General features: G+C 34.8%; 2 protein-coding genes across 8 annotated transcripts in view; one reads left to right on the top strand and one right to left on the bottom strand.

The window, feature by feature from the left end:
• The window catches only part of LOC128162925 (integrin alpha pat-2-like), a 44,540-nt gene extending 32,464 nt beyond the window's left edge, over positions 1-12,076 (bottom strand). The window contains exons 1-5 of one of the 7 annotated variants that reach the window (XM_052826349.1): positions 9,396-9,451; positions 9,117-9,235; positions 6,161-6,303; positions 5,735-5,844; positions 1,654-1,774 (exon numbers count right to left, since the gene is read on the bottom strand). In XM_052826349.1, the coding sequence (XP_052682309.1) occupies positions 1,654-1,774; positions 5,735-5,844; positions 6,161-6,302 (373 nt within the window). In that variant the 5' untranslated portion in view covers position 6,303; positions 9,117-9,235; positions 9,396-9,451. The other 6 variants (XM_052826346.1, XM_052826345.1, XM_052826347.1 and 3 more) reach the window with 6 other exon arrangements.
• Positions 12,077-13,435: 1,359 nt separating this feature from the next.
• On the top strand, positions 13,436-18,826 carry LOC128163117 (uncharacterized). The gene is made up of 3 exons (XM_052826620.1): positions 13,436-13,748; positions 16,181-16,327; positions 17,927-18,826. Exons 1-3 carry the CDS (start codon positions 13,685-13,687, stop codon positions 18,100-18,102), a joined length of 387 nt encoding a protein of 128 aa, XP_052682580.1. The 5' UTR covers positions 13,436-13,684; the 3' UTR covers positions 18,103-18,826.
• The last annotated feature ends 326 nt before the right edge of the window (positions 18,827-19,152 follow it).

Genomic DNA, 19,152 nt, shown 5'->3' with positions numbered 1-19,152 from the left:
CATTTACAAGTCAAGCGTTATGTTTATTTGGCATAGTTGTAGATATACATACACACCAAAGTACCAGTTGAATATTGTATTGAAGTTCATGATAATATACCAATCTGTTAGAACCATTTTAACAAGAGCTTGGACTTTGGGTAGTTGTGTCAAATGGCAATGTGACGTAGACCTGTCTATTTCATTGCTGGCCACTCAGCCATTGCTCTTTGAAATCAACAAGATTTGTCTGGCTTTTGAGCTAAGACTACGCAATCAGTGCATATTTCGCTTGAAACCTCATCATTTTTAATTTGTTTTGACGCAAGAAATAGATAGCTATGTCCAACCGAAAGTCCAAGGTCTTGTTAAAATGGTTCTATATATTACATGTTTTTTGATATATTTAATCTAATCATCGTCAGAATGTTGCATAATTCTATATGCAAGTGAAGACTTGTTGTGGGTTTATAATAAAACCCCCAATGTCTGAACATTATAGAAGCAGGTTTGTTTTCCAGGGGTTAGAAAGTTTCAACATTTAGTAAGCACAAGAAAAAAAAAATATCACTCAAGAATTATTATTGTTCGATGAAAGATGAAAGTTTCCACCCAATCATTGTTTGTACAGATACATGTCTATTTTTAGATTTTACAAATTTCCAATGGATGAGCAATACGCCATATGTGTTTCCATTTATTTTTTTTATCAGTTAATTTCATTTTTTTTGTACTTTTTCCTTTTCCTTCCATAATTTTTACACAAGTGAAGTTTTGATAAAAAATCTTGTTGCCATTTTCATAAAAAAAAACAATTAAGGACAATTTTTGAGGCCTGGCAGGCTAAAATTCCAAGCCAAGCCAAATTTGAGGTCAAAAGTTGAGGCCAAGCCAGGCAAATGAGGTCAGGCAAGGTTTTACGGTATGCCAAAATTAAAAGAAACTTGCATGCCCATATTCAAAAATAAAAATAAAATGGTAAGACCCATGTATCTGCCAGCAATGTTTTCATTGGCTGATGCCAATAAAGAAAGATTGACACTTCAATCAATTTAATCTTTATAGACACATTTATTAAGTATGCGTCACCTCACTGCAATACTTTGCTCAAATAAAAATAATCGGACTATTTACCCGGTGGTTGAAATTTGTCTATAAAACAGGATTCATATTCATGAATATTAAAATGATGTCACGCTTCAATTAAAAGGGGGACAAAATTTAAAACAGCATGTATCAAATCTACTGGTAATGAGCAATATATCTTATTATGCATGCAGGTATAATTGATATTCTTACTAAATATTTTTTATCATACATATAAAATAACTATATGGAAATTTCTCATGGCTCCTCTGGATAAAGGATATATAGAAATATTCAAAATAATCATGGAATACTAATATATTATACAATGAATTGCATTTAAATTGATAGTCCATTTGTCAGAAGAAAATTATCAGATTTTAAGGTAATTTAGCCTTACAATTGCTCTATAGAAGAAAAAGAAAATTGATGTTAGCCTTAAATCTAAAAAAAAAATCACCAATTGAAAAAAAAAAATAGGTTTATCATAATATGCATCTCTACATTTTGAGTAATTTTGTCTTTATACATAAAGGTTAGTTTAGAGTTTTCATCATGGATATAAACTGCCCTGACTGGGCCCCTTACTTCCTCGACAGGGAGAGTACTCCTCAAACCTGGTGCTGCCCGAGCGGGCCAGATAACAGGTGCCCACAGGTTCTCTCTTGTTGAGCTGGGTCGACAGGTACACATATCTGGGTGCGCAGGCCTGAAAAATGGACAAATATTTTAAATTTATATACCGGTACTGCATGTGCATGTACAGGTTATTGTAACATTTATATTAACTGAATTAATGAGTAAATCGATCAAGCCATAATTAAGTCTCACAAACTACTGTGATTCAATATAATATTTTATGCTCAAGATATATAAAGGTAACATTTTAAGTCTGAAAGGGTATATACATGCATCATTCGATTTTACAAATTTTTTTTTGCAGATTCATGTATTGATAACCATACTTTGTATAATTAAATCAAATACACTGTAATTGTAAACTCAATTCAAAATACCGGTTCACATAAACAGGGCTCTGAAAATGATCATGCAATAGTCTTCAATTAAATTAAAACTGCATGTTTAGAAACACTTTAACATCATCCCAGATGTTTTTACTCAACAGCTGATCAGTCTGCTCTGCATGTGCAATGTTTGCTGACTTTTTTTTTTTTTTTTAAGTTTCCATGGAGTTAAAAAAATTTCCCCTTTCACACAATAGGTTTTTTGGCACATTCTGCAATTATCTGATGTGTGCTGTGGTATTTATACAGGCGTATGGATGAAATTACTTCAATCCTTCTGCCTCAGTAAGGGGGGCTTCATTGTTTACGTCTGGTGCCTGCTGTGTATGCTGCAAGTGTATCTACACAGACTCTAGACAGATTCAAAAGATGTTCTTGAACATGTGAAATTGTTCATTCCAAATTGAACATGTGAAATTGCTCGTATGAAGTTTATATGCTACATGGGTCTAGTATAAACAATTTAATGCTGGACTTCCACCAACTTCACCGAATCTTTACATAAAGCAGATTTCTTAATTACCGTGTAAATATCAACTACATAAATGACTGTATTTTTCAATATTACGGATGTAAAATTGGCTTATCCCAACAATTTTTCATGATTGTATAAGGCTTCGATTGTACGGTTATAAAATTCACATTTGTACAATTACAGCCCCCACGAATATTGATGATTTCACAGTGTACTAGGTAGTCTAAAGATGGCCACAAATTTAATACCTCTGGACATAATTTTCTGCACAAATAATTTCATGGAGCAATTTACCGATTTTAATTAAATCAAATTGTGGTGTGTCTAATATGTCAGACGTATCAGCTTTGTAGAAAATCAACCATTTGCATCAAATGTGAAGGCCAAGATAAATGCCCTAATTTTCAAAATCATCTTATAAATATTATTTATCTACCGGGCCTCCATCTACACCATGCTGGGCTGTATCTTGATCAAAGATTTTGATTCATCAATCTATTTTTGACTCAGCTTATCTTAATATTTTAAAATATTTTTCCCATCCATGCTTTTTCAGAAAAAAAAAATTCATATTTTCTTTGCACTACTGGTATATGTCTGCGAAAAAAAACCCCAAAAAACAACTTTGTCTCATCTTCCTTCAGAAGACTGACTCATTTGTACGATGCATACTTTATAATTATCATTTCATATGTTTTTTATATTAACTCACATCTTTCAATGATTACAGTGTATGAAGCAATTTATTTTTATGTTTTTCAGCAGTGTTTGGATGTGGAGCATCAATATATTTTTTTAACAGGTCTGGTAATATCAGTATTATGCAGTTGAGTTTCACCATGGCAGTCACGTTTTGGGTTTCAATTTTCTCGTGATGCAAAATTTCAAACAAAGGAGCTGTTTGGTTTATGTAATGTAATGCACAGGTTGATAAAGAATGAAAGTACGTCCAAAATTTTTAAAAAATCTTTCATATTTCATTCAAAGCGGGCTTTATGTGCCCCGGCCAGTAGTGCATTTTCTCAGTACTTGTATGTTGTAGCATCTTGACTTCCATTTTTTACAAACTTCTACGATTATTTCTTTTTAATTTTTTCATATTTCATTCAAAAGGGGCTTTTAAATTAATTGTCCCAGTAGTGCATGCATTTTCTCAGTACTTGTATATTGTAACATCTTAACTCCGTCTCTTATAAACTTTCAAAAATCTTAATTCAAATCTTTCATATTTCATTCAAAAGTGGCTTTGTCCCAGCTAGCAATGCATTTTTTCAGTACTTGTATGTTGTAACACGTCCATCTTGACTCCATCTCTTACATACATAGGTACATACTTATATATTGTGACAGACAGTTTCTTTGTGTAATTCTTGCAAGTACATCTCTTGCGAATGATTAATACCGACGGCTATTTATAACCCATCCTCTACACCAGTTGATGCCATTGCCATTACGCACTCCTACTGTTTTCCTAACAGTTTACGTACTATGCCTCATCAAGTTCTAACTCTCATGAACCATGGCATGTGCTCCATCCCAATCAAAGGATGCCTTATTGCCATGTTCAACCTCTTCATAGAGCGCTATAGGATTGGCTTAAGTATCATGATTCAATGATGAATTCAAAATTAAAATTAATTAAAATTAAAATCGTCACAAATTTCAGTAACAATACAGGTGCATCGATTGTAGGTTCTCCGACTTTTCATATTTGCGAAATTCCAGTTGGGAAATTGACATAAAATTCATCATATTTGCGAAGTGCCAATTTAGAAACCAAAATTAAATTTACTAAACAATTATACGTACCAGTATTGCAATTTGATGTATAAAAATAATCTTTATGAGAACACATTACATGTAGTTATTATATTTATATACATTCTAAAATATGTCCATGACTTTATATGAGTATATCACTCAAAACATGACAACAAATTTTGATATCTATCTTAATTCTCAATTTTCAATTGATTACCAAAATGAATCAATATGTAACTATAGAACCAACATCTAAATCTTTATATTTACATTCTACTGTGTTTTTCCATTAAATTCTGTGATCTTCAAATGCCTCTAAATGCAACAAGTAGTCAAAGGTCAAATTGACGAGTTTTATTATGACGTCACAAACATTGAACGCTGTAAACTGCAATGTCACGAGCGGAAATCAAAGTTCACGTTGGTGGCTGTTACTGTGGCTCTTCCATTAATATTAACTTACCCTTAGGGTAAGATAGGAATTTTAAGGTATGAATCCCATTTGCAGACAAGGCAAGAAGTTAAAAAATGTAAATATAAGCATTAAATCATGATTTTTTGAAGTATACACTCTCATAACTGCAGCGGTGCGTGCATACAAATTTTCATAACGGGCTAACGCACGTTACTCAATTTGTATGCACCCACCGCTGCAGTTATGAGAGTGTATACTTCAAAAAATCATGATTCAATGCTATATTATCTCCCTGCATGTTTCATTAGGACAAAATTTGCGTTATACTTGGGCAGAAAGAAGATTTCAATTAAAGATATATATACTGTATCTTCCCAGTAGGTTAATTATGGTTAATTAATACATTGTAAACATCAAAGTCACTGAATTCACTTTGAAAACATTTGTTATGAAACACGTTGCCAACTGCTATTGATGGAACACCCAAGCCGATAGTACTGTAAACATGTATGCAGGGTTATTTTCACCCACTGGTATATATATATTAGCCCTTTTCCACTTGCAGTTTCACCATGTCTTGAATTTGCCCAATTAAAGTTGTGTAAAAAGAGAGATCATTTGAGACATTGGAATTTGCCCAGTCTTAAATTCGCCCACTGACAATGACGGTAAAAGGGGCGGAAATAAAAACGAGGCGAATATTTCTATGTGTACAGTAGTTGGCCATTTGACTTAAAGATTCATCTTTTTGTGCTATGAAATTGTATTACGGGCTTTCAATATACATTGTGGAAGTCTAGCTCTACAAAACTCCACTTATAATCAAACGAGAGTTTGACCCTCCATTGCAGTATATTTTATCACAATATGCATGAGTAAGTAAGCCCATATTTATTGTTGAAAATCATTTTTCTGATGCTGAGCAAAAATGATGAATTTTTACACACCATTGGTCCAGTACCCATGTTAACATGCACAAAATTCAAGTTTTACCAAAATATGGCCACTCTCTCCGGAGCTGACGACTGTTGCACCGAACCATTGGTTGTTTTTGTCTTCGATGGGTTGGTAGTTTCCCCCGGGACTGAGTCGCTGTTCATTACCTGAAAACCAAAGCAAAAACCTCAAAATGTCATTGTCTGATGAATTGTATAGAGTACATGAATACTACACCTGTATATTGCTTTATATTGTGGTAAACTTGCAGATAATTATTGTTTTGACTATGAGGGGTTTATTTTGACATGTGGTTGAAGTGAGGAGGAGGGGGGTGTTTGAAAGAAAATGTGGAGGTCAGCATTTTCCAAAGGATAGACAGATGGAGGGACTGATGGACAGAAAGATGAAGGAGATTCTATGAGTTCTAAGCAAGGGAAAAGAGAGAGAGATGGAAGAAAGAGAGGGTTGATAATTCCTTACCTCTGGCATCGAAAGGAATGATTTGACAGAACTGTGCTGAGGCGCCCGTTAAGTTGTGTGGATTGATTTTACACCTGAGAACTGCTCCACCCCTAATGATGTCTGGTTGACCGGTCTGAGCTCTGGGGGCACCCACAACCATCCTGTAACAAAACGGACAGTTTACTCATAATTTTACATACTAGTATCAATTTCATTAATTGTTTAATTAACAAATTAGAGGGATGACCACAACTAGATTTAATCCAGAGATCCTTCGATTAAAAAATCAATGCTTTACCAAATTAGCTGGAGGTCAAAACATTCATAAATTCTAAAGCTACATATGTAAAAGGATTGTGGCAATACTATAATCTATCTCATTCCTCCCCCCCCCCCCTCCCCCTTTTCTTTGAGACTTCTATCCCTTAATGACCTCACACAAGAGAATCTTCAAACTACTCTGTGTGGGTTACTTTGTTGGTTGCAATGTTAACCAATTAGGGAGATGACCACAACTAGACTGGAACTCAAGACCCTTTGGTTTACAAACCAATGCCCCACAGATTGAGCTACAGAGGTTTTTACCCACTATATAGCTAGAGCTAGTAGGAACCTGGCATTACATATTCTAAGCCTACAAACTATCTATCACAACTGTAATGCAACAGCCAATAACTTTATAGTTACACTGTATTACACCACAAATTGATTATCTTTTCACTGTATTGCAAAAGACAAATTGTAAACTCCAATAACATTACATTGTAACACAACTTAAGATAACTTTGTAATGCATAATGCAATTCTACAGTAGAGAACTCTTATTACAGCTAGAGTAACTTGGTCTTAATTATCTCATGCAACAACAGTTGCTCTCATTACATCATGTGCAACGTACTCTTCAATAATGGCAATGTAACATGAAAATAACTTTTCCTAATGTATAGTGTAAAGTAAAACAGACAATAACTCTTGTTACACAACTTACATTATGTACATTACATTGGGGGGGGGGGGGGGGCTTTAACCCCTTTTACAGATTTTTTGTAAACAGTCCTGTTTTTATTGCATTTTATCACGAAATTCAAAGATCCTTATATGAGGGGTAAAAAAATAACCGGGGCATGTCTTTAAAATGACAAGTGTCACCTTTATCTGATATAGATACTGTGTCCATGTAAATTTTAATTATTTTTTTTTTAAATTACATGTCTTCTCTGGCAACCCTAGGGTCATTCTCCCTTTTATAACTGGCCTTGATCGTATCAAATGACAAACAGCTTTAAATTTCCAACAATTCAAACTATACCGCTAAATCTAATACTTATTTTAAACACATTTCCGTTAACCATATGACTTCTAGAATCATGCAGTTAGGGATAAAGCTTGGAATATTCTGACCAACTCCTTCCCAGACAGACTTAATCTCACCCAAATCCAATTTCCTCTGTTACTATCACCACAGTCAAAAGACCCAATCCCCATCTTTATAAAAAAGACACAAACCAACCCCACCCTCTTTCTCCTTCAATTGTCAAGACACAGAGGGGGAGGGGGAAGGGGGAGGGGTAATGGGTTCTCGAAATTTGACTGGTCCCTATCTTAACAACAATCGATACAAGTCTTACTTGAGGTTCACAAAAACTGCAATGCACTGCTAACTTTAACAGCTTGCAGATTCTTCTAAAAATGTCAGCAGTAATCTATTTGTGCCATCTTCATGGTAGCAGCACTAGTTAGTGGGTCATTGTTCTGCTTACCAGGTATATTATCTTTACTTACAAGTAAAGTACAGCAGTTCATGTCCCCCCCCCCCCCCTCAAAAAAAAGCCCCCAAAAACATCTAGCATGCCCCCAATGTTGAAAGTTCATGTATAAATTAAATGGGTGATGTCAAATCAAGAGCTCTGCTTTTAAAATCGTTATTTAACTTAAAACTATACACGTAAACGGTAATGTAGGGTTTTTTTTTCTGATTTTACATTATGGCAGGTAAATCAATGTTTAAAAGTCTACATGCATTCCACATCATTCAACCCTTCCATATCTAAAAATTTTGAACTATACTATACATATCAAAACAAATTATGCCGATATCAGCCTTTCTTTTAGGAATTCATAATAATTTTCCCACCATGCTACAGAGAAGGTTTCAATCGTAAAGCTTTATTACGGTATTTATCTGCTGAATAAAGTGACGAGAACTATAACTGGCCTCATTTAAACCATAAAAATAGGTTATGTAATCTTTAAAATACCTAAAAACTATTCATAAAATGTTGTAAGTATATGTACAATAATGATTCATCAGTGTATGATGCACATAATGTTACCAAAGCCACTGAGTTTTCAATTCATCTAGTGCAACAGACAGAAGTGTTAAATCTTGAATCAGACTTGTACACAGTGGTACATACTGCACATTATTTACCGGTCCATGTAGGGAATAATCAGCATAGCTTTAATATAAGTGGGCACCAAGTTTTGTTTATGGTTAAACAAAAATTTCACATGGCTTTCCTATATTTAAATCTTTTGAGGTGCCCTGCGAAAACCAAACATTTTAACCACAAAACATCCCAACTATCCACAAAACATTCCAATTATTTGTAGTTTGGACATTAAATTAAGGTCAATTCTTACACTAACTACCACACAGTTTCATTGACTATATACCCTTACCCTTGAATTTTGCTAAATACCAATATATAAATTCTTGAATGCATTTATATATAATTTATCATAAAAACTTAAATCATCTGCCATTTTCCCTTTGTGTATACCGGTATATGTATTACTTGGTATATAATATTTCTGACTACACGAGAAAGTCCAGAGATATTTTAGCTCATTTCCTCTTCCCTTATGGCTGACTCGTCTGGCTTTATTACATATACATATAACTGGCCAATCCATCAATAGCTATCATTTTACAGATGTTTAACTGATTAACAGTGTGTTTAACCTTACATACTGTTATCATTAATGCTGTCATTCTGGCTAGGAATAGCTTCAATAGCACAGGGGTATTAATGTAATGAGTTTTCACAGGGGCCCCATTTTGGAATAGTACAGTAGTCACTTGTTCACCATCTGCAATAGTCCGACAACTACATGTATTTTAAGGTAATGAAGGAGTTGGGGTTCAAATAAATAATCCAATCTTTATATTGAAATTATTTTTATAGTTACAACTTAGTCTAACAACCATTTTAGTTTGTACAAAAACGAACAAAAAAATTGCTAGGCCTACCGTATTCTTTTGACGTTCTCTACAGGACTGGTAGAAAATTGTGTCAAAGCTCTCTCTCTCTCTCTCTCTCTCTCTCTCTCTCTGAGACATGTATACAGGGGTCTAAGACATAACTTTTTAGTCAATGTACTGAATAGATCTATTGACTTGCGTCAATGGACCGAATTTGCTTCATTAGTCGATCAATTTCTCTGACGGACGAGCTGGGTCCCCCATTCATCAGTTGAGAGGACTATAGTACTTGGACGTTCTCAAGTGACACGCATCAGGGTTCGTTCTGGTTTGTTATCAGCTAATTATTGACTAACAACACGTGCACGTCCATGAACAGGTCGGTAAACACTCGGTCCGTTACGAGTGTGCGGTTTCGGACATCATCCATCAAAACTAGACATAAAATACCGATGTTACGAATGATTGCCACATTAATCAAAACACGGAAAGCAGTGCCGTTCAGAATATTGGCATGTTCGTCGTCATAAATCACCGGGATGTGTAAGGAGAAGCGACCAGTGTCCGCGAAAAGTCCTACGATCGGAAATTACACTATAAACTGATAAATGTAGACTGAGCCAAAGAACAAATCATTTTGGCCCAATTTTCCCTAACGCTATCTATAGGCGCTTTTTTTCGGGGAGGGGGGGGGGTGTATCAAACATCAAACGTTGCGATTTTATGTTACAACTGCAGATGCGAATATTTGAGGTGACAGCTATTGCTGTTCCTACCTAAATCGACATTTTAGGAATGTTGTTAATTTGTATCGTTTGTTATTTGTGCTATTTGCTTCCAGATGTCGTTACCCTCACAGTGGTCGATCACAATATTTGCACATGGAAAATAAAAAAGAGAGAAAAATCAAAATCAGATTTAATTAATATAAGATTGGTCCTGCTATCCAGTCCGTACATCTGACTTAAATAATCATAAAAACCTTGTTTCGTCGTTATAACAATTATCAGCCCCGGGTGCTAAAAATGTCATGCTTCACGCGCGACATCTAACGATGCGCGTGAAAGCCTGTGAAATTTTTTTATGGGTGCATATTTAACTTCAGGGGGTCAAGAGAGAGATGCATAAGCCACTCTGGTCGTATATTTTCTCAGCGGGTCGTTTCCTATCTTTTGATATTACCAAGGAAATCCGTTTCTTCACCCCCTCGCACATGGACCACCGTAATTCCTCCGTTGATAAGGATTCCCCTGAGGCGCGTCCGTATACACGTGCAGCCCCCTGCTATTCGGACAGAGTTTCCGCTCGTGTGTATATATACATATAATTATGATCTATCGGATCTTGCTTCGGGGGATGTTTAATTTTCTTATTTATTTCCTTGGTGTTTAGATGTTTTCATATATATAAAGGGATCGAGGATGGACAGTAAATATACATGTACGTGATGAATTCTCGCTAAGCATCAATCAAAGACACACCCAGCCACGCAAGACCCACGGACACAGCCTAGAAGGTTTTATAACAATGACTTGACTCGTTATGTTAGTCATGCATTTACACACCAAACCCTAACTATACTCAAACAGAAACCCTAACCAAATTGAAATCGTTCATAATTAAGCAGCAAAAGTCCTTGGTTTTCAAGAGCGTGCGAGCTAGGGTTTCAGAATGGGCCTCTCCATCCAAAGAGCCCATGCCAGTCTAAAAACAGGATTTTCTACAGAGAGGAAGTAGCACTAATGACCTTGTTAACCCCCTCTTGTCAGAACCCAGAGGATGCTAGGGGTGAATGCCTCTCTATGATCTGATTGAACAGCAGCCTGCAGTCATCTTCCCGTTACGTGGTGGGGTGTTATCTTTGGGGATGAGGTAAATGCATCTGATTTAGCCAAGAATAGAATTTCCCCACAAAGAAACCATACACACCAACAACACATTCAAAAGATAGATGGCAACAGAGAACCAAGAGTTTCTATTACACTGACATCTCAGGCATTTTTTTCGGGGGGGGGGGGGTCAACCCCATTTCCCCTCCATTTACACTAGCTATCTATACACACACAACACAGTCAAAGAGATGAACGGCAACAGAGAACCAAGATTTTCAATTACACTGACACTTCTATTGGACGGTAACGAATTTTTGTTGGGGGGGGGCGATATGGAAAGGGGGGATATTCCATTGCCCCCTTCCCCTCACCTGTTGACTTAAATCTTACCAAGAGTTGCCCTGGTCGATATGCTGAGCTACGGAATATCCAAACATATCTCCCCTGTTTCCCCTCTGCGTTAAGGGAGTCTTTATATCCAAATTAAAAGCAGACACTGGCTGATGATGAAAGCATAGAAAAATAAAACAGATAGCCAGAGTCACCGTGATGGGGTTAATCCTTAATCCCAACATCCTCCTTTCTCTGAAACACCCCGAACATTTTGAAAGAATCCGAGAATCCATCACTGGTGAAGAATCCATCGTTCCTGGCACAATGAAACGTTTTTTCTTCTAAAAATTAGAATTAAACACAAGAAGTTATAGAGAGAGGGAGAACAAAAATTTTTAGCATCGGTCCGTCTGTTGGTATTTATAAATACATCATTCCTTGTTTTCTTCAATGACGGCGTATAAACCTTTTCTCCTCAAGATACATGTAAGTGTGAACGATTCCACTGCATCGATGGGGGTGGTCAAGTCCGCGCGCACTGGCAGGTATAGGGTAAGTCTATTGCGATGCGCGGGCCATATATAGATAGCGCCCTTGAGTCATCTTCCTCTGTGCGATTCATCTTTTTTTTACAAGCGTACCTGCGGGATAGTACTACCTAGCGGGGGTTTTATGGCGAAATTGTGTCAACATTATTAAAAAGCGTCCAAATTGACTTGATGGTCTTAGTACATGCATGCAGTTGCACCCCTCTTTGAAGGTATAAGTTAAACGAAAGAAAAAAGATATCTTGCGTTCGCAACCGGAAACGGAGATCAAATGTCAGAAGTTCCTAATCATTAGCACTTTAAAAACTTCTCAAAAAACTGGGTTAAATGAAGCTCCTGCATTTAGAATTGAATGTTGAAATTTTATACAGGTATATATATGTACAATATATCTTAATTATTTGATAATTGGTGTACTCTATAACATAACTGGAAATTATGAAAGATTATTATAGCTTGAAATAGATTCAATTGCTCATATGCACAGAAATTAATTAGTCAATTATTAATTAATTAATTATTAAATTTTGAGAACATTATTTAATACCCACACGCGTATATATTGTTTGTCTAAAACAAAAAAGTCAACATTTTCTCAGTTGTATGTATAACGTTATATACATGTGTATAAATTTTATTAAATATTTATCAGTTCTTGAACTAAGTTAACATATTTATGTTTAATCTCCGTTATAGAAGGAAACTCAAAAATACATTACTTTTATTTCTATCTTCTTAATTAATCATGCATATAACAGACTTAAAAAACAGGGGTTTTTTTTTGAATTGTATAACATTTCTTGTAAGAAATTTCTTAGTGAAAAGTAATTATGTACTGACAAAAACAGAAATTTAGATTTAGGAAATAAAAAAAATACGAATGCAATGTACATAGTCTTTTAGTTCAAATACGAATGCAATGTCATAGTTTTTTAGTTCATCTACACTGTATATCTATTTATTCAATCATTCTCTCTCTCTCTCTCTCTCGCTCGCTCGCTCGCTCTCTTCACTCTTTTTATACGCATTGAAGAGTTACAGTTCTTACTGTGCAGTTATGAGCTCAACTGCGTTTAACAGCTGCATGACGCTATATTAAACTCCCGTAAAACAAATCTACACTTATCTATGTAACAGTAATAGTGATGTAATCGTGGGTGCGATTAAAATAACATATACCCATGGAATTAAATCCGATTTTAATATACTTCTATATGTGTCCCAAGCAGCGCAGTGTAAATCATTAAACCCGCGATAATCTCCAATGTTCGATCGTCACCCGCTTTAAATGCAAATCTCAATCCGGCGAGATTGATTTTTCTTTTTTTTCTTTTCATAACCAAAGTATTTATTGATACACGTAACCAAGAGCGCAGCACCCAATCAAAGTGCAGTTTTTACCCGGTTGAAAACCCATGTCTATATACAATAGGAGAAAACATGCACCAGTGAATGCCATTGAAATAGTTTTTTAAAAAGCCTGTTTTTATTCTCTATAAACCGATCAAGTGTGTATTTGAAAAAAATTCACCTGAATGTCGGAGCAATAAAAGGACTTAAGGGGACGCCATTCTTTTTCTCTTTTTTATAGATTTTTCTTTTCTTTTATATATACGAGCTGAAGATGGGCTGTAAAGCTCAATCTGTGATTTTGGTGACCATTTTGATTCTCGGATGTGTTTCTAACGGTAAGTTATACTATATATATAGGAAAAAATGTAGATTTTATGTCTGTGCTTGTTTGTAATTTGTATCAATCATGCATGTTATCTATGTAATTGCCTGAATGGCCCTCATCTATCTATCTATCTATCTATCTATCTATCCAGCTGTTCGTCTGTCTGCCTTTTTTTTAGCAGTTCGGTATACGACCCCACCACTCTCGAAATGTGTGTCCCACCATGGGGAATTAATTTCAATATACTGGATATTGGGGTCATTCGTGAATGAAAACACATTGTGAATGGTATAGTTTGGAGAGTTTATCTATCCTTAATTAAAGATCGAGTATTTCATCATATAAAATTTTCTGTCGATGATTGATACGGCATAGAATCCTCACCCCTTTACTGGGAAAAGAATCTACGTAATAGTATACAGATTTATTATACATCCGACCCTTCCAATGTTCTGCAATCAATGGACCTGACGAAGTACGAACTAATGGGGGTGGGGGTGGAGGGTTATAAGATAATGGGCCTTTGATTTGACGATCAGTGTAGATTACTTTCCTATCAGTTAACAAATAAGGATACGATGTAGGAACTATGTTTTGAGTATTGTTTCTACTTATAAACATTATTGTTGTAATATATATAGTCATGAGAGAGAGAGAGAGAGAGAGAGAGAGAGAGAGAGAGGTGTTCTTTTTTCCTCTACCAACCTCGCCATTGTTGCCCACTTCATGTTTATTTCATCGGTTTTCAAAGATTTCAAAGATGAAACTTTACTAATGAATCAATATTATCGATCGGTCATCCACATTCAGTCATGCTCTATTGCATTCATCAGCAAGAGTCATGCACTTTTTTTTAAAATTTGACCCTTGTTAAATACAATTCAACTCACGTGCAAGCAATGACCTGCACGCGCGGTATGCATTCTTTCAAAATCCTGTAATTTAAAGTCTAAAAGAGTCGCTGAACATTATCTCTTGTGTTTGTATATTCAGAGATTGTAATAGCAGGACATATTTGTATTAGGTAACTGAAATTTCAATTTACACCACCTAAAATCAGATACACTCTAAATGGTAGCATGGAATATGATCGATATATTGAACCACATGTACCTGTATGCTGTGCTTCGCTTAATTTATCATCAACCATAGCTATGTTACTGTCTTTTTGGTATCGATTTTTTTACTGCCTTATCTTTGCCAGCAATTTTTCAAACATTAAATAAAAAACTGCCTTTCACACCTTTATTGATTGTCTCATTTAATATCTAGAAATGAAATTGATAATTTTTAGGTAACAGCTCAACTTGATCAGCCATGCTATTGAATTTGTGGCTATTAATAATTTTTATGCATGCTGAAAAATTTAAAAATATGAGCTATAATTTTTGAACATTTAATTTTGATGCAAAAATGAACTATATTAAATGATAATTCTGATTGTAACTTTTTCTGATAAAAATTATGAAAACAAAAAGAAATGATTAAGCTTCTGCTAGTAGCGTAAACCTTTATGAAAAAGAATTTTACGTATTTTGTGTTTTAATTAGGTCATCCGTTTTTCTAGTTTTCACCACGAAGAGAATTTTGACCAAAAGTTTAATATTTAACTTTTAAAGATGCGTAAATTATTGAAAAATATTAGGATTGTCTATTAAACACATTTGTTGAACTAATATCTGTATGCTTGAATCAATTCTTGATAATCACAATTTTAAATGCGGAACTTTGCTGAAGCCGAAATTATACAGGAATGAAATAACACTTGATTTATATCTCTGTCTTTCTAGAACAACCGCCACCCCCCCCCCCCCCAAAAAAAAAAACACACACACACACACACACACACACACAAATAAAACATCGAAGGCAGCCCCTCCCCCCCCCCCCCCCACTTTTTTAAAACAAAATTTTACACACATAAAATGGAATTTTGAGCAAACAACTGTCCCCTACCTTTTTTTGGACAGTATTAAAATTGTAGGTAAATTTAACAGATAGATCAAAATTTTCAAAAATCGTAACATGGGAAGCAACCTATAACACTTTGATTGTTAAGATTTTGCGTAGATCAATGCCCCCCCCCCCTTTCCTTTCCCACTTTAAAAACGATGCCTAAAAATTTGATTTTGTGTATAGTAACGATTATTTATATACTCGTATTTATATATTTACCGATTTTGTTATTGACTATTGGGTGTGTTATATTTGATCACCCCCTAATATTCAAAGAAAGATTCCTTATTACTTACATTTATATTTTAATAATTATGATATTTATATTACATGTATATATATTTTCAGCAATGTTATGATTATTAAACAAGATATTGCATGTTGAAATGTATTGGCTTATACATTACAAAATTAATTTGTAGAGTAGAGTTATCACAGACAAAGACACTATGTAAACATTTTTTTTCTACATGTATCTGTTTGCAGTTCTCGCCATTGACTGCTGGGTGTGTAATTCTGACGATGACCCCACAAACTGTGGGGAGAGTATCAACGAATTAGGGCTTCAAGACGCCAAGCGGACGGCGTCCAACTGCGCGGCGTGTGGCAAATCCTTCAAAAGTCTGGGAACAGGTAAACCCCGATCTCTCATTTGTTAATTACACCTACACATGTATTATATGTATAGATATTTTATGTAATCTTGAGCAATTTGTGTTGTTAACTCCATCTTAAAAAAAAGAAGACGTAAAATGTAGATTTATACCAGCATCGTAGCAACGGGGCTAGGAGGGGGTGGGGGTGGGGAAGGGGGGTTAAATCCCAACCCCCCATTTTTTTGTTAACCGGATATTATTACTTATTAGGTTTGTTACTGACTGTGTACAGAAATTTAAAAACCTAAAGTATGGACTTTACCGATCCCACAAATTTCTTTACACAGTCAGTAACATACCTAATAAGTGTTTTGTTTTGTCGAGGACCTAAAGTTTGATATGTAAACAAACAGAAGATAATACATAATATTAAAATTCATAGCTTAATTCTCTAATTTTTTACCTTTCTCGTCAGTCGTCGGTGCAAACCTGGATGCAATATTGTAGGATCATAATATTACGTCACGGGCAAAGGGGGGTCAATCTATATATTTTTGGGGCTTAAAAATCAAAGGTATGGTTAAACATTTGTGTAAAAAATCAGCTTAAATAACGTTACGTCCGCCATGTTGCCGTATAAATTTTGACGCTCGCCGTGTTAAGAAATTTATGAGACAATCACGTGACGCTATTCATCCAATGACGTCGAGACATTCCAGTCCGAGGCAAAACAATATTTCATATATTTACATAGGCCTATAGGAAATAATGATTTTTTGACGCATACTGCCCTCTTCACTATTATTAATGAAGGACTTTTTAAATTTAAATTGGAAAATAATGATATTGAAAGTCGCCAACCTCCGTACATGCTGACGAGGATCTGTATGTGTTTACTATTATCGCTTTGGTTTTGAAAAAAAACATTTCTACATTATTATTTAATGATCGCGAAGACGTCGGGATAGAATCTTAAGAAGAGACCAACTCAATTTAATGCATGTATGAGTTGTCGTTCATGCTTTGTGTGATTATGTTGCAACAATTAGAACTTGAGTTCTCCCGCTTTAGATATACCATCTAAATTATTTACTCATTTATTTCTTCATTCATTCATTCCTTTCATTACTTGTCCTTTTTTTACATTTACTCATTCATTCGTTGTTTAAATTTTTTTTCACTTTTCATTCTCCATTTATTCATCATTTGATTTTGTGATTTGTTTAAGAAATTTAAAAATTAATTCATTCCTTTATTATAACTGTTTTCATTCATTCATTCGTTTTTGTAAATTTTTTTTTTTAAAATTTCCATTCAACATTCACTCACCCATTCATTCATTCACTCATTCATTCAGTTTTCTTATATGTTTCAGCTAGCGTTTCTACTCGTTCATTTATTCACTCCTTCGCTCATTAAATGTATAATCATTTATTGTTTCAGTATCTGTATTATTATCAATCATCATTCCATGTACTTATCATGTTTCATTTATTCATTCAGTCCTTCACTCACTCATTAAATACATGTATGCAATTATTTATTGTTTCGGCATCATCTGTATTATTATTATTATTTATATATTTTATTATTATTCATTATTATACATATTGTTATTATTTATTCACTGTTTCAGTGTTCACATACGTGGAACGTTCGTGCCTGGCCGCCTCGTCTGACACCTGTGACAATAAGATAGGGTACGGATCCTGCTCATGCTCCACCACTTACTGCAACAGTCAGGCGCGGATCTCGGTTTTCACACCCCTTCTCCTGCTAACAGCGCTCGTTGTCTGGGCTCAGCGCTCCTAAGCGAAAAAAATGGCGACGTGGACCACAAAACAGTATTACGTTTAAAAGAAAAAAAAAATCTCATGTCGAAAAAGTCATTGTGATGTGCGTTCAAAAGCAGAGACGGATTTAAAAAAAAATATTTTGAAGGCGACTTTTTTATTGTGTGATGTTACTTCTATATTTATGCAGTGAAGTTGCAGGATACAATGTATAATACGCTTTTGAATGCTGAACAAGTGCTTGTTGTTGTTTTTATTTGATATTTGTTTTAATCTTATTTTTCAATGTATATATACATGTACATACTTCTTCCGACCATTAGCTCGACTGTACTGTGTCATATTATACTTTCTACAGACCAGGAAATCACAACGCAATCAATGTTCTAAACGACCCTTCCATTTCTGTGCTATATCATAATGTGCTTTTTTGTGTATCATTTGTTTATTGTATATCACGTGTAAATATCATGTGTGTATGTATACTTACATGTATATTATGTTAATTTCGTCGTTTAAGATCTGTTTTGTATGTTTTTGAACACTAATAACCGGAATAACTGTGATAATTTTTTTTTGTTGTGTTAACTGTTCCAAATATTATATGAAAAATGACTTCTTATTGTATAATATTATACAAAAGAGATCGAACAATCTGTTTATTGATCTAAAATCATCTGTTTAACAAGTGATCTTTGAATTATCAAGAGGGTGAAAAAAAAATTAAACGGTTATAAACTGTATGAAGACGTGTTATTTTGAATTTATACAGACATTATTAAGAGTCGTCAGTTTCAATGATACCTACTCTATAAAGTCTGGAGAGAGAGAGAGAGAGAGAGAGAGAGAGAGAGAGAGAGAGAGAGAGAGAGAAAGAGAGAGAGAGAGAGAAAAGATACTTGTAGAGAAAGAGAAAATTATTTCTGTATCATTTCCTCTATTGACTTCTCGTTACTGAGAGGTATATATGTACTTGTAACTATGGTCAATACAGCCCGCCCCCGGGGACACGTTTGATGGATTGCCTTATTACAGAGAGATGTAAGAAAAGGAAGTAAACAGTAAACAT

This window comes from Crassostrea angulata, chromosome 9, assembly GCF_025612915.1.
Source record: "Crassostrea angulata isolate pt1a10 chromosome 9, ASM2561291v2, whole genome shotgun sequence".
Taxonomy (NCBI): domain Eukaryota; kingdom Metazoa; phylum Mollusca; class Bivalvia; order Ostreida; family Ostreidae; genus Magallana; species Magallana angulata.
Note: the sequence above shows the minus strand (reverse complement) of the source record. Positions and strands in the feature narration are given on the sequence as shown.